This window comes from Melospiza melodia, chromosome Z (assembly GCF_035770615.1).
Source record: "Melospiza melodia melodia isolate bMelMel2 chromosome Z, bMelMel2.pri, whole genome shotgun sequence".
NCBI lineage: Eukaryota > Metazoa > Chordata > Aves > Passeriformes > Passerellidae > Melospiza > Melospiza melodia.
In genome coordinates this window covers 82112511-82136230 of record NC_086226.1, presented here as the reverse complement: position 1 = coordinate 82136230, position 23720 = coordinate 82112511, and the positions used below count along the sequence as shown (strand labels likewise).

General features: G+C 56.3%; 2 protein-coding genes across 2 annotated transcripts; one reads left to right on the top strand and one right to left on the bottom strand.

Annotated features, from left to right (window-relative positions):
- Window positions 1-685: 685 nt before the first annotated feature.
- On the bottom strand, window positions 686-14155 carry DCAF10 (DDB1 and CUL4 associated factor 10). Its single transcript, XM_063180460.1, has 7 exons — window positions 13866-14155; window positions 13225-13338; window positions 8037-8234; window positions 6715-6917; window positions 6485-6595; window positions 5453-5598; window positions 686-4270 (listed from the first exon to the last, which is right to left on the bottom strand). Exons 1-7 carry the CDS (start codon window positions 14153-14155, stop codon window positions 3902-3904), a joined length of 1431 nt encoding a protein of 476 aa, XP_063036530.1. The 3' UTR covers window positions 686-3901.
- A 5665-nt stretch (window positions 14156-19820) lies between these two features.
- On the top strand, window positions 19821-23603 carry TRMT10B (tRNA methyltransferase 10B). The gene is made up of 7 exons (XM_063181408.1): window positions 19821-20150; window positions 20255-20539; window positions 20895-21047; window positions 21450-21528; window positions 21794-21861; window positions 22052-22175; window positions 22977-23603. The coding sequence occupies exons 1-7, from the start codon at window positions 19821-19823 to the stop codon at window positions 23168-23170; spliced, it is 1233 nt and encodes a 410-aa protein (XP_063037478.1). The 3' UTR covers window positions 23171-23603.
- Window positions 23604-23720: the final 117 nt, after the last annotated feature.

Sequence of the window (23720 nt, the reverse complement as noted above, 5' to 3'; positions counted from 1 at the left end):
TGGGTCGTTGACTTCTTCCTTTCTCTCCAACTGTTTAGGATCTTGTAAACTAAATTTTTTGAAACCTTCCATTTGGCAAGTGTATTTCTTTTTTCCCAAGAGTTTATATGTCCTATAAGAGTTTATAGAGCAACAGACCCATGTATTACGATGTCAGAACCTTCTCCACATCAGTGCTACCCAAATTAAAACCACAACACAAACAGAAACAAAGCCCACTAAATTAACCAAGACCCCTCCCGCCCTCCCCAAGAAACTGATGTTTACATTCTCATTCTGGTGGTAGGCATCGAGCTGTCCTTACCCCAAGACTCCACGAGTGCAAACAATCGTGTGTGTGTGTGTGTGTGTGTGTGTGGGCACCGCTGTGCTTGTCCTCTATCCCCATGGCGCGGCGGTGCCGTCCCGGCGCGGGCACTGCGGGCGCTCCGGGCTGGGGGGAGCAGAACCGGCCCCGGTACCGGCCCTGGCGGCGGGAGCAGAACGGGCCCCGGTACCGGCCCTGACGGCGGGAGCGGCCCCGGTACCGGCCCTGACGGCGGGAGCTCGCCGTGCGAAGCCACCACAGTGCTCACAGAGCTCAGAACCGGCCTCGGTACCGGCCCTGGCGGCGGGAGCAGAACCAGTACCGGCCCTGGCGGTGGGAGCAGAACCAGTACCGGCCCTGGCGGCGGGAGCGGAACCGGCCCTGGCGGCGGGAGCTCACCGTGCGAAGCCGCCACAGCACCCACAGAGCTCAGAACCAGCCCCGCCAGGCACGCCGCGAATCCCTCCTGCGCTGCCGCCCCAGCCCTGCCGTGAGCCACCCGCCCCTCTGTCAGCGCAGTCCCTCCTCCCTTGGAAACGGTTCCTTACAGTTGTTTCACAGTTTTGTACGCTTCTCGAGGTTGAGCATTCAGTTTTTTGAAACACAACTAGAAGATCAGCTTTTTTGTTTTTGTTTGACTACCTAGAAATAACCCAAAGCTCACCAACACATAATTTCATTGTTTCAGTAATGCTACTGAGAGAGAACTGAAAACACTTGCACCACCACATGACTGTGAGGCATGTCAGCTGTAAGCCACTGAGAAGTGACCTTCACAGGTAAAACATGGTAAAGCCTTCATGGAAAACTTCCAAGTTTGTTGAAAACGAGTAATCAATCGAATGACCAAAATCTAAGACTACCTACTTACTGTAATTCAAACTTATTACAAATGTTATTGGAAAAACTAAGTAATATTTCTACAGCATACATGTACAGATTCTGTCATTTTATGCATCTGCTGGACACGCTACAAAAGCATCAAGGTGACCAAACCCCTCCACCGGGTGACTGCCAGTCCCAGAGCCAGGCAGGGCCTGCCAGCCAACCACAGGTGCTGTCAAGGAGTGGTGGTGACACATCTGTCACACATCTGTCACTTCGGGGTCATGGTCCTCTGTACAGAAAGGTGAGTGTCCAAAGCTCAGCACAATACTGGTGTAAAACACAGCGTATCATGAGGTAGAATTAAAAAGGTAACACTCAGTGCATATTCACAGGCATAGCGTTACAGTCACTAGGGATCCACCAGTCTGAGGAGGTTCTGACAGGAAAACAAAAACAGCCTTGGAAACACACAGACAGAGCCTCCCAAGGACCCCCTCGGTCATGGGGGTGCTCCTTCACCTCCAAAACAAACACTGTGCAAGCCCGGGAGAACCCCAAGGTTCTCTCAAGTGTCCCTGTAGTCCCTTCCATGATGTGTAACAAGACATTAAATAAGGTGAGAAACAGCAGCCTGGCAGTGGGACAGCAAATGCCTGGGGAGAAGCGGCTGCAGTCCTGGGCAGGACCTGGGTGCCTTTCCCCAAACAGCTTGGCCCACACAAACTCCCTGTAGCTCCTCCTCTGCATGAAAAGCCTGCGTGCCAGGCTCGTCCCCACGTTTCCTGCACGCTGCACTCCCAGGGCGCTGAGCCACAGCCAAGGGAATGCCCTGAGGGCTTCCACAACCCGGCAGACCCACCTGCCCCAGTGCAGGCCCGGGCCAGCAGAAGGGATGTTTGCCCTCAGATTACCCTGCACACAAAACTAAAGGCTTTGCATTACCAAAGAAATTTCTCAAAAGAGGAAACTTGGGATTTTCTTCTGTCATAATGCAGAGGAGGCTTTAGTTTCAATGATTTCTGCACCAACACCAGGGTATACTACCCACATAAATACAAAGCTACAGGAGGGTCCTCAGGCTTACCTTTCCAGCTCTCTCACATCCACGTATGTTGTCTTTATCCCCAAATACGTTTTGCAAAAGGCTTTGTAAGAGTCAGCTTTGAACAAGTGTGCTCTGCTGAGCCAGAGAGTGTACCTGAACACCAGCAGGTGACAGTCCTTTCAGGTAAAGTTCCCTGCTGAACTGAGTGTGTGACTAGTCTGCAAAACTTCAGTGAAACACTAAAAAACCTCATCTTGGAACATGTAAGTGATGAGAACGTTATGAACTGATGTGGATGTACAACACCTGTGCATTTACAAGGTCAGCTCTGTTAATTCAAGGGCTGAAATCTGGCATTCCTACTCTGGGTGTGACCACAGGATCCCCTGAGCTGGAAGGGACCCAAGGGTCACCCAGTGCCACCCGTGTCCTGCCCAGAGCCCACCCTGGGCATCCCTGGAGCACTGTCCAAGCTCTGCTGGAGCTCTGGCAGCCCCGGGGCCGTGCCCATTCCCTGGGGAGCCTGGGCAGTGCCAGCAGTCACCCTCTGGGGGAGCAGAACCTTTCCTGATCTCCATCCCAAACTCCCCTGGCCCAGCCCCAGCTGTGCCCTGCTCCTGTCCCTTGTCACAGCAGTGAAGAGGTCACTACCTGCCCCTCCACTGGCCCACAGGAGGATGCTCAGGAGCACCACGAGATCTCATACTCCTCCAAGCTGAACAAACCAAGTGATCTCAGCTGCTCCCCATACAGCTTCCCCTCCAACGTGAGCAGTACCGTGCTCCACACCTGATGACAAGCCTGGTTAGATCCAGGCACATCCCACTGTTGGCAGGTTTGCTTTTAATCCCCTCCCAGACTGACAGCACACGGGGAGAAAGGCTCACCTGGTGATACCAGGGACACATCCAAATGAATTTCCCCCACACACAGAGTGCAGCCAGGTGTGTGTGGGGAAACAGCCAGGTGGGAAATATCCAGCATCAGCAAACAGCCACCATGATTCAGACGTGGAAAGCACTCTGCAACAGACACCTGGCAGAGGGGGGGCCAGAGCTGCCGTGCTGCACAAACCCAGAGGGAGCCTCTGGGCCAGGGTGAGTGGGGGGCTCAGGGGGAGCCTGCCTGTGCAGGGGTGGGCCTGGGTGACCTCCAGTGCTCCTGCCAGCCTAAGCCACACCGTGACTCATTGTTCTAGCCAATGACAACCACATTAACATAGAAATGAAAGCAAAATTCCTTTTTCTTTTTTTTTCCTTTTTTTTTTTTTTGGTGGGAGTAACTAACCGTGTTGCTTACGTAGACAAGCAGTCCATTATCTACTAATCACCACAGAGTTGCTTCAGCGACAGAAGAGGAAGCAGAGGTGAGGCAGTCCAGCTCCTGTGGGACAGGAGGTACCTGGGCACCGGCCCCTCTGCGCTGCTCCAGACAGCCCACTGGAGTTGTGCTGAAGGCAACAATCAAGTACCAGGGTACAAACACAGCAGGACAGCAGCCCGATGGCACAGGATCAGCAGGAGCAGAGGTCTGCTGGCAGGGCTGTGGGCTCACAGATGCAGGACCCAGATCCCCGTGGTGCTGGCCTAAAAAATCCTTCCAGGTGACATCCAGGCACAGCAGCCGCCACTTGTCTGGGCTCCGAGGCTTTGGAGAGAGCACACTTCCACTCAGCTGAAGGAAAACCCGCCAAGGTCCATCCAGGGGGGCCGCTGCCGTGCCTAGAACTTTGGCTGGTAGAGGGAGACGCGTCCGCTAAGGCACCCCGAGGCGATCTGACAGTGCGTGGGCGAGAACTTGGTGGTGAGCACCACGTCGTTGTGGGAGTAGAGCGAGCGGATCTCGCGCAGCGGGCTGGCCTCCCGCGGCAGGCAGTCCACCAGCTCGCTGCAGTGCGCGTCGAAGCCCAGCAGGCGGATGCCGAAGCCGTGCGGCGACGAGATCATGCGGCCGTCGGGGCTGAAGCAGAGCTCCTTGATGTAGCCCCGGCCCACGTTGGCCTCCTCGATGCAGTGCGTCAGGCGCAGCGAGCAGCGCGGCGACACGGGCCGCACCGGGGCTCCTTCCTGGAATTCATAGACACAAGTCCACTAAAGGGAGAGGCAGAGAAAGGGACACTGAAAGAGAAGTAAAGCACGGCAAACACACATTCCCTCCCCCCGCACCTCTACGGGTGACGGCAGCTCATGTGAACAGGTGGGACATGCTCCTGCTGGCCTGCTCCCACTGCCCAGCATCCCCCTCCCTCCCTCCCTGTCAGCCACCCAAGCAAAGCAGCTGCCCAGCACTAAAACTGCTGTTCTGATTAAATGGGTGCCAGATTTAATCTTTCCAATCTAGGTTTCATCTGCAGAGAGCAAAGCCTAATCCTTTGGCCAGGCACCTGCTCTAATTTAGTAAATATTTAAATTAAGTCTATAAAGTCAGATTCAGCTGACTGTACCTCAGAGCAGATCACTGGCATTTTATGCCTTTGACTTCAAAAGGAATGGAATCTTGAAGCAAGTGGGTAACAGACTTTTGAAGGAAGGTTATGAACAGCTCTGCAAGCCAGTTTGTTATTTGAGACACATTAAGGATCCCTGTCATCTCATTATTTCATATCAGAACAAATGTAAAAAAAAAAATCAATGACAAAGTTTATATTGTGTTGATTCTACTTCAGCCCCAAGACAAGCACTCCTAGCTCTGTTTCATGCATCCTTCTGAAATAACCACAACAGGAAAAGTACCAATGAGCATTAATAAAGCAGAATAAGGCAGACTCTAGGACTAAGAGAAATTACAACTCAATCACCAGTACCAGTACCAACTGATCCAATGCAACATTTTGCATGTTACGAAAATTCTGTGTTGTACATCAGTTTGACTGTTGCAGAGCCAGCATTAAAATTTATAACCAACCTGCTAAGCTTCCACTTGGTCCTCTACAGTTGTGTAAAGGGTTACCTTTACAAAGAGTGACTTTCTTCAACAACAACAAAAAAACCCAAATAAATGCACAGAGACAGAAAACAATCCCAGCAAAACCAAATGAACCTCAAATTACATCAGCAATCAAAGTAACTAAAACATTTTATTATTGGTCCAGTATTATTGCCTACTGCTGCTCAAGTTAGAGGAGCAGAATCTGCAGCCTGCAGCTGAACTGCAGCTGGTCTCACGACTTCCTGCATCAAGAAAAAGGCCTGAAGCAGGTTCTAGCAGGAAGATCATTTAAGAAAAAACCCAAAAGCACATATTTGGAAGAAGAGCTCGAGGCAGTGTGTTACCTCCTGGTCATCTGTGTTGCTGGAGCAGCGCAGCAGCGTGGCCCAGCCCTTGGGGTGCAGCTGCAGTGATGTGATGCAGTTACCACGGTCTCTCTCTCCAGGAACCTCTGGTGTTAACACCTCAAGGCTGTTCCTAGGCGATCCCCCTGCAAGGGAATTACCTGTGAGTCTCAGTGAAACGCACACAGTGACCTCCAGCTCTCCCACCAGTCCTGCTGCTGACATGGGGTCACACCTGTGGCTGCCAGGACACGGAGACTCAGAGGGTCACAGGAACCCTGAGCCAACACCCACGGGCTCAGTCTCCACTTCAAACAGCTCCTTTTAGTGAAACTGGAGTGCCAAGACCTGCACTGAACCCACCGCACTGTCAACGACACAAACCTTCCACACTCATGCTCCTCATTGGTATTACAGCAAAATCTAACGAGTGAGGTTTTTATAAGATTTGCTGATTCTCAAACTTGTATGATGTGCTCTCCAAATTCATCCCAACACTTGCTCAGTTTGCAGCTTTTCTCCCTTCTTCCCCTTACTCCCAGGTAAATCACTCCCTGGCATCCAGGTAAGCCTCCCCTCACCAGTATGCTTCAGCATCTCACAACCCCAATAGCTGAAAATTAACATTACATTCTTTCAAATTACAAGGGATGCACAAAGTATTCACCCATTTGGCAAATTCATGCTGATTCTCTGGATTTTTCCCTGAAAGAACATTCACACAAACTTTGTTCACGGAAAAACACGAGGAAAAGGGACCACCTCCATGAAACAACAACATACTAACATAAAATACAGATCTTGTTACTTTTACCAGATTTCTCAGATATAAAACCTGACTGATTAGATCCCCGGGCTTTGGTGTGCAATGAGATTTTAATGGTTTACTACAAGTCTCAGCAACGCCATCCTTAAAAAACCACAGGACAAAAAAGCAGTTCTTCACTATTGTCCCCAGCCTCTTTTGGATACAGCAAATCAAAGTCCAGGGTTTCTTTTCATTAACCTCTTTGTTACGGGATCTGTTCCTACCTTCTCTCTGGGAGGGCCGGGACAGGGTTTTCTCGGAGGGCGGCCCCGAGTTGTTCTGGTGGCAGGGTGAGCCCACAGCTCGAGGGCCAGAGGAGCCTGACGACGTTATATCTGCAAACACACACGCACAGGTGAGCCCACAGGTGTCTCAGCACAGGTGGGCTGCTGCCCAGGAGCACCCCACAGGGCAGCCCACAGCACAGGCCCTGCCGCACCTTCCCAGCACTCACCTGAGCTCGACGTGGTCCTCCTGGCCCGTAAAATGGGGTAGCTGCCAACTTCTAAAGACTTGTTTAGGTCAAGGTCGTGCAAAATCAGAAGGTAACCGGAGGAGGTGGAGATCAGCATTTTGGAACAGTCTGGTGTCAGCCTCATCCGCATCAGAAAACGGGTGTGGAAAAACTTCTTGTGAGGACATCCATCCTCTGTGCACCTGGACAGCAGGACAAGCACAGGAGGGATGTGGTCAGCTGCAGCTCCAGGCCCTGACTGTGTCCACAAGGGTCCAGGATGTGCCAAGCATCATTCATTTTGTTCACCCCAAAACCGTTTTTTAAAGCACTGTCTTTTATCCTACATTTTAATGGAATGGATGAAGTCACATCTTCCCACAACTACAGCAATGAGGACAGAACCTCCTCTGGAAGGAAGAACTACGTGCTGGCATGTGGCAAGAGCAGCTCTTTTCTAACCATTTACTACTGCCAGAGAGGCAATGCAAGCTCTTTGTGAAAAATGCATATTTTATGATTGGCTTTTTGCAAACATTCAAATGCATATTATATGTGTTACGTTAGAAAGTAATGCTGTATTAATTTTCTTAAGTAGTGTGTTAAATATAGTTTTATGTTATAACATAATGTTAAAATAGAAACTGTGCTATGTAAGGTATTTTTTTCCTAAGGAAAGGACTTGCAGTGACATAGCAGCCACAGAACACCTGAATCTTTCAGAGGAAGAGAATTTATTGCTCCATTATCAAAAGAAATAAACTTCTTCCTGCCTCACTCAGCTCTGGAAGTGCTGTCAGGATTCAGAGGAAGCAGCTGACAGTGTCCAGACAGAATCCTGTGTTTGAATGGGATTTATGCATCATGGATGAGGTGTATGGATATGCAACAGGCTGTTGCTTTTAAGGGTTAATCCTCTGTTAACGAGGTTCTTTTTCGGGCTTATTTTTCCCACAAAAGGTACCCAGACTGTCCATAACATTTTGTTTCTGTTGTCTCATATTATCCTAATCCAAATTGCCCAACTTATTATCACTCTAATTATATTACTATATTGATAACCATTTCATTACTATTAAACTTTTAAAATTTTAAAAGCAACTGATTGGCATTTTTCACACCTTGGTAACGGCTATAAAGTGGTCCCAGTGTTTCAGAGCACACTGGGAGCCCCACTCTGGGAGGGAGGCTCTGTCTGGTGCACCTGTGCTGTGTACCCGTGCTGGTGATGCCCGTGCTGGTGGTACCTGTGCATTGCACCTGTGCTGGTGTCCCTGTGCTGGTGAGCTGCACAGAGCCCACGGTGCAGCCCAGCCCTGTACCTGTTGGTGTCCCAGATGATGACGTTGCCATCGAAGCCCGAGGTGACGAGCAGCCTGGTGTTGGTGTCGTACTCGATGTTCTTGACCCAGCTGGTGTGGCCATGCAGCGTGCACACTTTGGTGTTGAGCTTCCTCAGGTCCCAGAGCGCGATGGTGGTGTCGTCGGAGCACGTGGCGAACAGACGGTTATCCAGGAACCTGCAGGAGGGAACAGCTCAGGGCGCCCTGTGGGGCAGCAGGAGAGCACAGAGACACCAGAGCAGCCCCAACAAACCCCTCTGAACTCAGCACAGACACCAGAGCAGCCCCAAACCCCTCTGAACTCAGCACAGAGACACCAGAGCAGCCCCAAACCCCTCTGAACTCAGCACAGACACCAGAGCAGCCCCAACAAACCCCTCTGAACTCAGCACAGACACCAGAGCAGCCCCAAACCCCTCTGAACTCAGCACAGAGAGCAGCCCAAACAAACCCCTCTGAACTCAGCACAGACACCAGAGCAGCCCCAAACCCCTCTGAACTCAGCACAGAGAGCAGCCCAAACAAACCCCTCTGAACTCAGCACAGAGAGCAGCCCCAACAAACCCCTCTGAACTCAGCACAGAGACACCAGAGCAGCCTAAACAAACCCCTCTGAACTCAGCACAGACACCAGAGCAGCCCAAACAAACCCCTCTGAACTCAGCACAGACACCAGAGCAGCCCCAACAAACCCCTCTGAACTCAGCACAGACACCAGAGCAGCCCCAAACCCCTCTGAACTCAGCACAGACACCAGAGCAGCCCAAACAAACCCCTCTGAACTCAGCACAGACACCAGAGCAGCCCCAAACCCCTCTGAACTCAGCACAGAGAGCAGCCCAAACAAACCCCTCTGAACTCAGCACAGACACCAGAGCAGCCCCAAACCCCTCTGAACTCAGCACAGAGAGCAGCCCAAACAAACCCCTCTGAACTCAGCACAGAGAGCAGCCCCAACAAACCCCTCTGAACTCAGCACAGACACCAGAGCAGCCCAAACAAACCCCTCTGAACTCAGCACAGACACCAGAGCAGCCCCAACAAACCCCTCTGAACTCAGCACAGACACCAGAGCAGCCCCAAACCCCTCTGAACTCAGCACAGACACCAGAGCAGCCCAAACAAACCCCTCTGAACTCAGCACAGACACCAGAGCAGCCCAAACAAACCCCTGTGAACTCAGCACAGACACCAGAGCAGCCTCAACAAACCCCTCTGAACTCAGCACAGACACCAGAGCAGCCCCAAACCCCTCTGAACTCAGCACAGACACCAGAGCAGCCCCAACAAACCCCTCTGAACTCAGCACAGAGAGCAGCCCAAACAAACCCCTCTGAACTCAGCACAGAGACACCAGAGCAGCCCCAAACCCCTCTGAACTCAGCACAGACACCAGAGCAGCCCCAACAAACCCCTCTGAACTCAGGAGAGACAGCAGAGACACCAGAGCAGCCCCAAACCCCTCTGAACTCAGCACAGACACCAGAGCAGCCCAAACAAACCCCTCTGAACTCAGCACAGAGACACCAGAGCAGCCTCAACAAACCCCTCTGAACTCAGCACAGACACCAGAGCAGCCCAAACAAACCCCTCTGAACTCAGCACAGACACCAGAGCAGCCCCAAACCCCTCTGAACTCAGCACAGACACCAGAGCAGCCCAAACAAACCCCTCTGAACTCAGCACAGACACCAGAGCAGCCCCAAACCCCTCTGAACTCAGCACAGACACCAGAGCAGCCCCAACAAACCCCTCTGAACTCAGGAGAGACAGCAGAGACACCAGAGCAGCCCCAAACCCCTCTGAACTCAGCACAGACACCAGAGCAGCCCAAACAAACCCCTCTGAACTCAGCACAGAGACACCAGAGCAGCCTCAACAAACCCCTCTGAACTCAGCACAGACACCAGAGCAGCCCAAACAAACCCCTGTGAACTCAGCACAGACACCAGAGCAGCCCCAAACCCCTCTGAACTCAGCACAGACACCAGAGCAGCCCAAACAAACCCCTCTGAACTCAGCACAGACACCAGAGCAGCCCCAAACCCCTCTGAACTCAGCACAGACACCAGAGCAGCCCAAACAAACCCCTCTGAACTCAGCACAGAGACACCAGAGCAGCCTCAACAAACCCCTCTGAACTCAGCACAGACACCAGAGCAGCCCAAACAAACCCCTCTGAACTCAGCACAGACACCAGAGCAGCCCCAACAAACCCCTCTGAACTCAGCACAGACACCAGAGCAGCCCCAACAAACCCCTCTGAACTCAGCACAGACACCAGAGCAGCCCCAACAAACCCCTCTGAACTCAGCACAGACACCAGAGCAGCCCCAACAAACCCCTCTGAACTCAGCACAGACACCAGAGCAGCCCCAAACCCCTCTGAACTCAGCACAGACACCAGAGCACCCTCAACAAACCCCTCTGAACTCAGCACAGACACCAGAGCAGCCCAAACAAACCCCTCTGAACTCAGCACAGACACCAGAGCAGCCCCAAACCCCTCTGAACTCAGCACAGACACCAGAGCAGCCCAAACAAACCCCTCTGAACTCAGCACAGAGACACCAGAGCAGCCTCAACAAACCCCTCTGAACTCAGCACAGACACCAGAGCAGCCCAAACAAACCCCTCTGAACTCAGCACAGACACCAGAGCAGCCCAAACAAACCCCTCTGAACTCAGCACAGACACCAGAGCAGCCCCAACAAACCCCTCTGAACTCAGCACAGACACCAGAGCAGCCCCAACAAACCCCTCTGAACTCAGCACAGACACCAGAGCAGCCCCAAACCCCTCTGAACTCAGCACAGACACCAGAGCAGCCCAAACAAACCCCTCTGAACTCAGCACAGAGACACCAGAGCAGCCTAAACAAACCCCTCTGAACTCAGGAGAGACAGCAGAGACACCAGAGCAGCCCCAAACCCCTCTGAACTCAGCACAGACACCAGAGCAGCCCCAACAAACCCCTCTGAACTCAGCACAGACACCAGAGCAGCCCAAACAAACCCCTGTGAACTCAGCACAGACAACAGAGCAGCCCCAACAAACCCCTCTGAACTCAGCACAGACACCAGAGCAGCCCCAACAAACCCCTCTGAACTCAGCACAGACACCAGAGCAGCCCAAACCCCTCTGAACTCAGCAGAGACACCAGAGCAGCCCCAACAAACCCCTCTGAACTCAGCACAGACACCAGAGCAGCCCCAACAAACCCCTCTGAACTCAGCACAGACACCAGAGCAGCCCAAACAAACCCCTCTGAACTCAGCACACAGACAACAGAGCAGCCCCAAACCCCCTCTGAACTCAGCACAGACACCAGAGCAGCCTCAACAAACCCCTCTGAACTCAGCACAGAGAGCAGCCCAAACAAACCCCTGTGAACTCAGCAGAGACAGCAGAGACACCAGAGCAGCCCCAACAAACCCCTCTGAACTCAGCACAGAGACACCAGAGCAGCCCCAACAAACCCCTCTGAACTCAGCACAGACACCAGAGCAGCCCCAACAAACCCCTCTGAACTCAGCACAGACACCAGAGCAGCCCCAACAAACCCCTCTGAACTCAGCACAGACACCAGAGCAGCCCAAACAAACCCCTCTGAACTCAGCACACAGACAACAGAGCAGCCCCAAACCCCCTCTGAACTCAGCACAGACACCAGAGCAGCCTCAACAAACCCCTCTGAACTCAGCACAGAGAGCAGCCCAAACAAACCCCTGTGAACTCAGCAGAGACAGCAGAGACACCAGAGCAGCCCAAACAAACCCCTCTGAACTCAGCACAGAGAGCAGCCCAAACAAACCCCTCTGAACTAGCCAAAGTAGGCAAAACAGAGAGAGCAGCCCAAAGCCCCTCTGAACTCAGCACGGAGCACGCACCAGCAGCAGCTCACTGCAGGCACAACTGCTGGGGTACGAACCAGCAGTGCCTCTGGAGCAAGCACAGAGGCACAGCACGAGTTTGGCTTGGGTTTTTTAGGGGGTCTGTGTGGCAATGAATTGTGTGCCAGCCACACGAGAGCCAAACCAGCAGAGGAGCAGGTGCTCAGACAGAACCCCCACGGTCACTCAGCCTGCTCCCCTCTGCACAGCACTCAGCTCGCTGGGGCTGGCAGCAGCACAGCTGGGAAATCAACAGAATAAACACAGCCTGGAGCTCCCTGAGGCAAATGCAAGGCTTTCCAAACACACCGAGGGAGGACGAGGCCTCGCTGGAGCACGCGCCAGCACAAGTGACTCGGCTCAGTGAGAAAATGAACGGACGGAATCACAGAGCTTGCAGATCAAAGGTGAGCACCACTGGAACTCAGGCATGCCTTCAGCTTCAGAAGGACAGGGCACACTGGCTCATGCCTGGAATTCACTGGGTGAAGGCACTCCACTAAAAAAAGCCCTACCTGAGGTAAAAGGAACAAGACACCCGTCCAGAAAACACACACTAAAAATCCCTCAGGCCCAGAGCTACACCACAGCAACAGCAACCAACTGTCAAGGAAAAGAACCCCAAACTTTGGTAAACAGTAAGCAGTTTTGGTGCTGACCACGAGGAACCCCTGCAGCACCTGCAGTGCTGCTCACAGACGTGAACAAGGCTCCATGTAAAGCTGTATAAAATGTGCAGAACAGAGCTCAGCTCCTCTGTGTCACACAGACACACGTTTTAATCCAGCCTAAACCGATGTAAAACGTCAGTCTTTGGTAAAAAAGGACAACCAGCTTGCGAAAAACATCAACTTATCTGATGGACACAGCACAGCACCCTACATCATATTTGGCTCTTCTGAGTGAAAACACTCAGAATTTTCTTGGGATTCTTTGCTTGTGTTTAGTTATTGGTTGAAGCTTTTTTGTTGCTGTGTAGTTGGTTGTTGCTTTGGGGTTTTGGAGTGGGTTTTTTTGCTTTGAGAATCTGACTGAAGAGCAGCTGGAATACTATTAAAAGATACCTTAAAATCACGCCTCAAAATCTATTACCAGAACAACTTAAAACCCCTGAATTTAAAAGGAAAAATACTACATGAAAAAAACAGTGATAGTTTTAGAGTCCTGCTCCTGCTATTTCCAGCTCTACCCCAAGACAGGGTAACATTTATAACATTTAAACTCTACTGCCTAGGCATAGGCTGAGCTGTGTCAAAAGGTCCCTCCCGACCCACCTGATGTTGTTGACACAGTCTTCATGAGCTTCCGAGAGAGTCTTGATGTGCTTTGAAGAGATGGGGTCAAAGAGCAGGACCTCAGTCTGTTCACAGGCCACGGTCAGCACCGAGCTGCGGGGAGCACAACACAAAACCCCGCGTTTGTGGTGGGTCCTGCCCGCCACCTGCGTCACCTGCTGCCTCTGCTCACACCTCCCAGGGGCTCTGAGACAGGACAGGTGGCACCGAATCAAAGGTTCATCTGCAAGCCAGTGGGGTTTTTCACTAAAACCTTGCAAAGTACACATTTATCAGCACCAGGGCGCCGCCGGCAGCAGCCGGAGCCGGATTGTCACCCCCATCCCCTCCTCCTGCACAGGGAGAGGCACCGCTGCAGGTGAGCTGGGAGAGGCACAGCACGACACCTGACGCCAGGTGCGTGCCCTAGTCCTTTAAAGCACAGCCCAGGGGTGCTGCTGATGGACACAGCGACGACACCTGGGCACCAGAACGGGCCCTGCGCCTCGGGACCCCGGGCACACCTGGGCGGGCACACCTGGGCGGGCACACCTGGGCGGGCACACCTGGGCGGGCACGCCTGGGCGGGCACGCCTGGCGGGGAGCCGCAGCACGCCGCCCCCAGGATCCGGCACACTTACCCGTCGGGCGAGTACTCGAGGTTGAAGACGGCGCCGTGCGTGCGGGTGCTGAGGGACACGGAGTCGGCGGGCTGGATGGCGCCGTACAGCCCGGTCATGGCGCCGAACGTGTCCCGCGCCGGGTCCACGGCGGCCCCGCGGCCCAGGCAGCGCCCGCGCAGCCAGGCGAAGAGGCCGCCGGGAGCGGCGGGCCCGGGGTCGGCGGGGTCGGCGTGGCTGCGGGGCTGCGGCTCCGGGCCCGGCTCCGGGGCTGCCTGAGGGCCCGGCTCCGGCCCCGGGCCCGTGCTCATGGCGGCGGCGGCAGCGCCCGCCCGCGTCCGCCCCCTGCCGGCCGCCGCGCCGCACTGCGCCTGCGCGGGCCCGCCCGCGCCCCGCCCCTGCCGCGCCGGAGCGACACTGCGCCTGCGCGGCACGCCCCGGGCCCCGCCCACGCGGTCACGTGCTCGCCGCCCCACATGAGCGCGGCGCTTCAGGGCCCGGCCCGATCGGAGCGGCACCGCGAGAGGGAGCCGGGCCGAGCCGAGCCGGGCCGGGCCGAGCCGAGCCGAGCCAAACAGGACCGAACCGAGCCGAACAGGACAGAACCAAACCGAGCTGGGCCCAACTGAGCCAAACCGGACCGAGCCGAGCCAAACCGGACGGAACCAAACCAAACAGAGCCGAACCGAGCCGGCCCAGCTGAGCTGAGCCAAATGGAACCGAGCCAAACTGAATGGAAGTGAACTGAGCCGAGCTGAACTGAATGGAAAATGCAATCCCCCTCCCTCCGAATTATTGTACTTTTGAAATTTAAGAGACTCTCAGGCAAAGACATGGGAGCAGGAATAACAGTTCTGTACCAGGAAAATTAACAATACAAATGCAATAGCACAGAACAGCCCGCAGCCAGAGTGCTCACAGTCCCTGCCCCTGAGTGCCAGGGGGTGCCCCAGCCCCATCCCACGGGGGCTCAGCCCTCCTGCAGCCCCAGCTGTGGCTCTGCTGCAGCAGGGACCCTGCACAAGGGGGGAGCTTTCCTCTGCAGCTCCAGGGCTGCTGCAGATGGGCCTGGGCTCCCTCTGGCCATGCAGGGCAGCAGAAAGCTGCTCCTCTGGCAATGCAGGGGGCAGAGGCTGCTGGGGTGTCCCAAAGCTCAGATTGGATCCAGGCAGGAATGCTTGGCTCCTCCCCTGGGCGGGGCATCTCCCCGTGGGATGGTGGGATTGGCTCAGCCCTGCAGGGACACTCCCTGGCCATGGACAGGAGACAATAATTAATGGCCCATGGGCAGAAGGTGATTAATGATGAATGGGCCATGGACAGCAGAGAGCTCCTGGAGGGAGGATTGGCTGTGGGAGAGATAAAGAACAACTGCCCCATGGACAGCAGAGAACTGCCCCAGCTCTGACAGGTGCGAATGGAACACACACACATCTTACAATGTAGGACAGGTGTGGATGGGGGCTGTGCCCTGGGGACAGCCCCTCGGGCCAGCACCCTTTGCTCTCCTTAAGACAATTAGCACCAGCCTTTTTCCAAAACTACCCAGGGAAGGTCAGGGCTCCTCCTCCCCACAAAACCCACTGCTTGAGTGGACTGTGGATATTTCCCCTTAAGTTTTTATAAACATAACTGACATAATATTTTTATAAACACATTAAATGTCAGTATGTTTTTTTTTTAAACAGCGTGTCCTGAGAGTGTGGAAGCTGCTACTAAAATCTGAATGGCAGAGAGGAGTGTGGAGAGGCTTCCCTGGTCTGGCCCCAGCTGGAGGGTGCTGGACGGGTGGCCTGAGGGTGGATGTGTCACAGCCCCAGGGCAGCACCAGCCCCTCCTCTGGTGCTGGATAATGCCTTTTTCTGACCCAGAGATAGGACAACTGGGAGGTGTTTTAAAAACTCTTGTTCCATTTTCAGTCTCATGAGAAGAGTGAGACAGAGCAGATGTTATAATTCACTCCATCACGATCAGAAGTTAACTATTTGTTAATTGCAGTACTCTGTAAGAGTTTCTTAGCCTGTCAGCTTTAGCCACACTGTGCTGTAGATGCCTTAAAGCCAATTATCTGAAATTACCCCTTGTGGGTCCCACTACAGTGCATCTTTCACAGTTCTGTTTCCCCACAGTATCCAGTCTTATTTACAAGGCCATCCTTTGTAACTTGTTTCTGGCTCCATTTCTCTCTCAGCAATGTCTGATCATTCCAGGGCATTTCTAAGCCAGCATTTCTTGTCTCAAGGTTTGCACACTATCTGAGCCTCAGGGTGCCTCAGGCTAACATGGGTGCTCTGCTAGGAAACTGTGAAAAATGAGTATTTTGTGATTGGCTTTTCGCAAATATTCAAACGAATGTTATATGTGTGTTGTATTATATGTGTTATGTTACACTGTATTAATTTTCTTAATTAATTACTGTGTTAAATACAGTTTATGTTATAACATAATGTTAAAATAGAAACGATGCATGTGAGATATTTTTTAAGAAAGGAATGAGGTACTCACACTGAGATAGCAACTACAGGACACCTGAATCTTTCAGAGAAAGAGAATTTATTGCCCCATTATCAGGAGAAATGAACTTCTTCCTGCCTCGCTCAGCCCTGGAGACACTTCTCTGAGGCTTCTGAGCTTCCCAGGAGATAAATCCTGGGCAAAGGGATTGTTCAGAGAATGTGAATGCCACACAGGTGTGAGCTGGGCTGTCAGCGATGGAGAGAGCCAGGGAGGCTGATGGGGATCCAATCCCATTTTGCTGTGGACACTGATGGGGATCAGAATCCCATTTTGCTGTGGGACACTGATGGGGATCCAATCCCATTTTGCTGTGGACACTGATGGGGATCCAATCCCATTTTGCTGTGGACACTGATGGGGATCCAATCCCATTTTCTGTGGGACACTGATGGGGATCCAATCCCATTTTGCTGTGGACACTGATGGGGATCCAATCCCATTTTGCTGTGGGACACTGATGGGGATCCAATCCCATTTTGCTGTGGACACTGATGGGGATCCAATCCCATTTGCTGTGGGACACTGATGGGGATCCAATCCCATTTTGCTGTGGGACACTGATGGGGATCCAATCCCATTTTGCTGTGGGACACTGATGGGGATCCAATCCTGTTTTGCTGTGGGACGCTGATGGGGATCCAATCCCATTTGCTGTGGCACACAAACATTCCAGCCCCCATGGCTGCTGGTAAAGCCCAGCTGAGGGAGCACCAAGGGCCCTGCACAGGAGTTTGGTTGCTCCAGCCGTGCAGGGAGGTGAGCAGCTCCCAGGCACACACACAGGCAGGGCCCAGGTTTGTCTGTGCCCAGCCTGGGGCCACCCTGGTGTTGGGGCAGTGCAGAGATCGGGGAATGGGGAGGGAGCAGCTCGGGGACACAGGGACAGGCACAGGGACAGGGACAGGGACAGGCACAGGGACAGGCACAGGGACAGGGACAGGGACAGGGACAGGGACAGGGACAGACACAGGGACAGACACAGGGACAGGGACAGGGACAGGGACAGGGACAGGGACAGGCACAGGGACAGGGACAGGGACAGACACAGACACAGGGACAGACACAGGGACAGGGACAGACACAGGGACAGGCACAGGGACAGACACAGGGACAGGGACAGGGACAGGGACAGGCACAGGGACAGGGACAGGGACAGGGACAGACACAGACACAGGGACAGGGACAGGGACAGGGACAGGGACAGACAGACAGGGACAGACACAGGGACAGGGACAGGGACAGGGACAGACACAGGGACAGACACAGGCACAGGGACAGGGACAGGCACAGGGACAGGCACAGGGACAGGCACAGGCACAGGGACAGGGACAGGGACAGGGACAGGCACAGGGACAGACACAGGGACAGGCACAGGGACAGGGACAGGGACAGACACAGGGACAGACACAGGCACAGGGACAGGGACAGGCACAGGGACAGGCACAGGGACAGGCACAGGGACAGGGACAGACACAGGGACAGGCACAGGGACAGGGACAGGCACAGGCACAGGGACAGGCACAGGGACAGGGACAGGGACAGGGACAGGCACAGGGACAGGGACAGGCACAGGGACAGGCACAGGGACAGGCACAGGCACAGGGACAGGCACAGGGACAGGGACAGACACAGGGACAGGGACAGGGACAGGGACAGGGACAGGCACAGGGACAGGGCAAGGAGCCAGTGGGGCCTGACAGCTTTTGGGGGAAGCTGCTTCTGTCCCCAGGGCCGGGGTCACCCTGGTGTTGGGGCAGTGCAGAGATCGGGGAATGGGGAGGGAGCAGCTTGGGGACACAGGGACAGACACAGGGACAGGCACAGGGACAGACACAGGGACAGGCACAGGGACAGACACAGGGACAGACACAGGGACAGGCAGAGACACAGACACAGGGACAGGGACAGGGACAGACACAGACACAGGGACAGACACAGGGACAGGCACAGGGACAGGGACAGACACAGGCACAGGGACAGGGACAGACACAGGCACAGGGACAGGGACAGACACAGACACAGGGACAGGGACAGGGACAGACACAGGGACAGACACAGGGACAGGGACAGGGACAGGCACAGGGACAGACACAGGGACAGGGACAGGGACAGGGACAGGGACAGACACAGACACAGGGACAGACACAGGGACAGGGACAGGGACAGACACAGACACAGGGACAGACACAGGGACAGGGACAGACACAGACACAGGGACAGGGACAGGGACAGACACAGGGACAGGCACAGGGACAGACACAGGGACAGGCACAGGGACAGGGACAGGCACAGGGACAGACACAGGCACAGGGACAGGGACAGGGACAGACACAGGGACAGGGACAGGGCAAGGAGCCAGTGGGGCCTGACAGCTTTTGGGGGATGCTGCTTCTGTGCCCAGCCTGGGGGATGCCCCCAGGGTCTCCACATACAAATGTTTATACACTGTCCTAGGGAGACCAGCAATGTGTACTGCGGTGAGCGGGTTACAGCCACAGACACAAACTTATGCATACAACATCATCTCTGGCTTTTGCAGAGTTTGATGGGATTTTCTTTTTCCAGTTAACCTGTCTGATTGAATCTTCTTGCAATCCAAAGATTGCAAGTTCTTTTGCTTTTGCCAAGGCACTCTGTTATCAAATCTCTCATGTGAACCAGGTCCAGAGTCCCTCGTCTGCCTTGCATCCCCCAGCACCCAGCACTGGGCCTGCCTGGCCACCCTGCGTGCCCTGGGGCTGGGGTCCCCGCTCTGCTCTCAGGGAGAGGGTGATGCTGATCCTCCAGTGCTGCTGGCACTGCTGACCCTGACAAGGGCCTTCCACCTCCTGCCCTGCCTGCAGCCAGGACAGCAGGTCACAGCTGGGTCAGCTCTGATTTACATCCTCCCTTTACATTCCCCCATTTCAGATACTGAGCCTGTCACCACAGAGTGTCAGGAGATGCACATTTCCAGAGCTGTCTCGGGGCTGCTGCTCACGATCTGGCCAGCCAGCAGGCACTTGGCTTCCTGCAGTTCCAGCCAGACAGTTGTGCTGGTCATGCAATTCGTCCACTTTTTCCAAATCAGAAATAACTTTTTGTGATTCATTGCCTATCCAGATGCCAATAGTTATCTAAGTTCCATCTGCTTATGCCCATCTGCATAGGCACAGTATAACGGGACAAAAAAGGAAGAATAACCATAAAAGAATTGGAATATACAAAGCAGGGGTGCACGATGGAGGAGCATCCTTGGGAAGCTGTCCGCAGCTGACCAGGCCGGTGGCATCTCTTGTGTGAGCCGGTGACTCCGCACGGCGACAAACCAACGGGGAGCGGAGAGCGGCACGGGAGCGGCACGGGAGCGGGACAAGGGGCCCGGCGGCAGCGGGGACGGGATCGACCCGCCGGGGCGGTGCCGCAGCGCGGGGGGACGGACGGAGCGCCCCGGGCCCGCCCCTTCCGCGCCTCGGCGCGATGGAGGCCGTGGTGGCGGCGGGTACGGAACCGGCGGCGGGCGCGGAGCCGGCGGAGGCCACGGAACCGGCGGCGGGCGCGGAGCCGGCGGAGGCGGGGACAGAGCCGGCGGTGGTGGCGGAGGCGCTGCGGCTGCTGCGGATCGAGCCCTCGGCCGCGGGCGACCCCAGCCCGGGGCGGGCGGGCAGCGCGGCGGGGCCGGGCTCGGTGCGTGCGGCGGGTTCGGGCTCGGTGCTCGGTGCGTGCGGCGGGTTCGGGCTCGGTGCGTGCGGCGGGTTCGGGCTCGGTGCGTTCGGCGGGTTTGGGCTCGGTGCTCGGTGCGTGCGGCGGGTTCGGGCTCGGTGCTCGGTGCATGCGGCGGGTTCGGGCTCGGTGCTCGGTGAGTGCTCGGAGCGCCCCGGTCCCGCTGAGCTCGGTGCCCGCTCCCACTGTAGAGGAACGCGCTGCGGAAGCGGCGGCGCTGGCAGCGCGTTCTCGCCGCCCGGCGCGGGAAGCGGCGGAAGGAGCGGCAGCGCCGCCGGGCGCGGCGGGCAGCGGGGGACGGCAACGGGGACGGCCCGGGAGCGGCGCTCGGCAGCGGCCCCGGCGGGCCCGGACCGCCGTCCCTCCGCCGCGGGAGGGTCCCGGCCGCCCTGGCCACGGAGCGGCTGCTGCAGGCGCGGGCGGCGGGGCCGCGGCTCTGCGTGGACCTCGGCGTGGGCGGCGGCATGAGCGAGAAGGTGCGGGGGTGCCGGGCGGGCTGCTCGGGGGGTTCCGGACAGGCTGCCCGGGGGGGGTCCCGCACAGGCTACCCGGGGGCCGCTCGGAGGGTCCCGGGGGCCGCTCGGAGGGTCCCGGGGGGTCCCGGGGGCCGCTCGGGGGGTTCCGGACAGGCTGCCCGTGGGGGGTCCCGGGGGGTCCCGCGCAGGCCGCTCGGGGGTCCCGGACGCGCTGCCCTCCGCGTGTGCCCGTCCCTGCCGCGGGCGGGCGGGCGGCGGGAGCTCGGCGGAGCCGCCCCGGGCCTGCCGCTGCCGTGGGCCGGGCTCGGCAGCGGCTCCGCAGCGCAGCCCGGTCACCGTGCCGCCGCGTCCCCAGGAGAGCGGCCGCCTGGCCTCGCAGATCCGGCGGCTCTACGGCGCGAACCGCCGCGCCGCCCGGCCCTTCTGGCTGTGCCTGACCGGCTTCGCGGCCGGCACCCCCATCTACGAGCAGTGCTTCCGCATGAACGACGGCTTCGAGCGGTACCTGGTGAGGCTCTGGCCGGGGGTCGGGCACAGCCCAGCCCCGGGCTCTGCGACTCGTGTACATCTAGTCCGTTGTTGCTGCTCTCCCTTTCTCAAAGCACCCCGAGGTCTTCTGAGGAGGAGAGAATTTAATGGAGTTTTTAGGTGTGTCGATCAGTTGCTAGAACAGGAACATTGTCCAAGTGAAAAGGAAAAACCCAGGTCACTGGAGATCTGTAGGATCTGTGGAGATCTCTAGGATCTCTGGAGATCTCATGGAGATCTGTAGGATCTACAAGACCTGTAGCAGTTTGTGTGTCCAAAGCTGCAGTGTCAGTGCTGGGATGTCTCTGTGTCTGGGAGGGCTTTGTTCTGGCAGATGTACCTGAGGCTAACGAGCTGCTTCACTCTGTCTTGTGGCTTTAAGATGGATACAACTCCTGAGAGTTACCTGGACCTGTTTCCTTTGGAGGCCATTGTTTATCTCACTCCTGACTCTGAGAACGGTAAGTATTTCCCTTTAGCAAAGGGAGAACCGGGGCAAAAGGCTGACTTTTAGAAATTTCTGTTTGAGGCCATTCCATGCTTCAGGCAAGTTGTTCCTCATTGGGCTGTCTCATGTGGCATGAGCCATTCTGTGTGCTCAGATGTGGTGCTGAATCTGTGCTGGTGGAAGCCGTGTGCCCCAGGCTGCAGCCCCTGCGGTGGGGAGGCTCTGCCAGGGCTGTCCTTGGGAGGGCTGTGCCGTGGGGTGACTGCTGCTCCTTGCAGTGCTGCAGGACATCGACCCGAGCAAGGTGTATGTGCTGGGAGGGCTGGTGGATGAGAGCATTCACAAGGTGCGTGATCCTGCCCTGTCAGCAGGCACATCCACTGCTCTGCCTGCACATCCCACACCCAGCCCTTTTCCCTCAAATTCTGCCTGGAGCCAGCAGCGAGCTGGGAGAGGCTGCGGCAGCACAGAGTGAGCCCCGGGGCAGGTCTGTCTGTCCGGCGGCCCTGAGGCCGTGTGTCCGTGTGTCCCTGCAGCAGCTGACCCTGCGGAGGGCACGGGAGCAGCGCCTGCAGACTGCCCGGCTGCCCATCCGAGAGTACATGGTGAGAGCCCCCAACTCCAGGAACTACCACTGCGAGACTCTGGCCATCAACCAGGGTGAGGGGCTGCTGGGCTGGGGGCTCAAAGAGGGGGCTGGGGGCTCACACAGCACTGGGGGCTCACACAGCACTGGGGGCTCACACAGCACTGGGGGCTCACAGAGGGGGCTGGGGGCTCACACAACACTGGGGGCTCCCACACAGGGCTGGCTGTGTGCCCTGCTCCCCATGCACAAGGCGCGCACACTCGGCTCTGGGGCTGCTCTGGGCTCAGGCCACAGAGGGTTGGCACTCCTGAGGCCACCTCAGCCAAGTGTGACAGTGGCAGGCAGGGTGTTGGTGTCCTGTGCCCCCGTGGGCTGGCACTCCTGGGCACAGCAGAGGGTGTGCTCGTGCTCCTTCACCTCTGCAAGGGGAATGCCTCTCTGTTGGTCCCTGCAGAGGGGCTCGTGGCCCAGGCCAGCTCCTTGAAGCTTTTAGCCCTGGCCTGAGGAGTGTGTGGCCTCTCTGTGGACAGAAGGCAGAGGAGGTGCCCGGGGGCTGGGGTCTCCCTGCCTGGCAGTGCTCGTGGCAGCACAGCAGCTGTGGCTCTCTACAGGGGGGTGGCACATGTCAGCCAAGAGAGTGGTGGGGACACACTGCTCTTTGGATGTTGACACAGCCACTGCGTTGCCCCGAGCTCCCTACAGTCCAGTCCAAAACACCTGTCTGCCCCAGGTGAGCGGGCAGCTCACCAGGTGTTGTTTGGGGGAGCTCCCCTGGGTCAGCTGCCATCACCTCTCCCGTGTTTGGTGGGCGTGTGGAGCGCTGGCACCGCTGTCACGGCACGCGTGTGACCAAGCCCTGTGTGCGCTGACAGTGTTTGATGTCCTGTGCACCTTCTACGAGACGCGGAGCTGGCCAGCAGCCCTGAGGGCCGGCGTTTCCCCGGGGAAGGGCTACGTGCTCCCGGACACGGCGGATCAGGTGGAGACAGCCCGGAGCGCCAGTGCTGCCCAAGGAAACGCTTTATTTCACGGAGAGGAGCTGCACAGGCAGGGAGCGCCAGCGTGACCGTGCGCGGCGGACAGCTGCTTGCAGCAGGACCTCGTTGGAGCAACACCTTCTACCTCAGGACTGCGGTGCTGGACGTCGCCGTGCCCCCCAGCAGGAAGGAAAGCCTGGGATCAAGTGAAAACTGACAGGAATTCAGTTCTTGGCAGCTGTTTGTGACTCCTTCACCTGCGCTTGTTCTGAGGTGGGGAGGAGAGCTTTAGGGTGTTTTCTGCATTTTATTGAAACAGAGTAAGGTGCAGTTGGGGTTGCAAAGCTTTTGGGCAAGGGAGAGGCCCTGCCATGGGACAGGAGAGTGCTGCTCCTGCAGGAGAAGGTGGGATAGGGAGCAGCTCCCAAGGGCACTGTGGCCCAGCAGCTTAAACCCACGGACACTTGGTGGGTTGTCGAAGCCTTTGGCTATCTAATATAAAATAAAAGGTTTAGATCCCCATTGTGTCCCTACTGATGAGTGGTGCCTCGTCACAGCTGGCACACGCAGGGCCCTGAGCCCCATGTCCCTGCTGGGAGGCGCCTGGGCCTGGCTGTGCCCTGCACAAAGCAGGGTCGG

Excerpts from the sequence above, each read along its gene's own strand:
- DCAF10 (XM_063180460.1), bottom strand. The coding sequence starts at position 14,155 with ATGAGCACGGGCCCGGGGCCGGAGCCGGGCCCTCAGGCAGCCCCGGAG. Across the intron at positions 5,599-6,484 it reads CCGGCCCTCCCAGAGAGAAG|GGGGATCGCCTAGGAACAGC; the intron begins GTAGGAACAGAT and ends ATTCCCTTGCAG. Across the intron at positions 4,271-5,452 it reads GCAACACAGATGACCAGGAG|TGGACTTGTGTCTATGAATT; the intron begins GTAACACACTGC and ends CTCTCCCTTTAG.
- TRMT10B (XM_063181408.1), top strand. The coding sequence starts at position 19,821 with ATGGAGGCCGTGGTGGCGGCGGGTACGGAACCGGCGGCGGGCGCGGAG. Across the intron at positions 21,048-21,449 it reads ACGGCTTCGAGCGGTACCTG|ATGGATACAACTCCTGAGAG; the intron begins GTGAGGCTCTGG and ends TGTGGCTTTAAG. Across the intron at positions 22,176-22,976 it reads GACTCTGGCCATCAACCAGG|TGTTTGATGTCCTGTGCACC; the intron begins GTGAGGGGCTGC and ends GTGCGCTGACAG.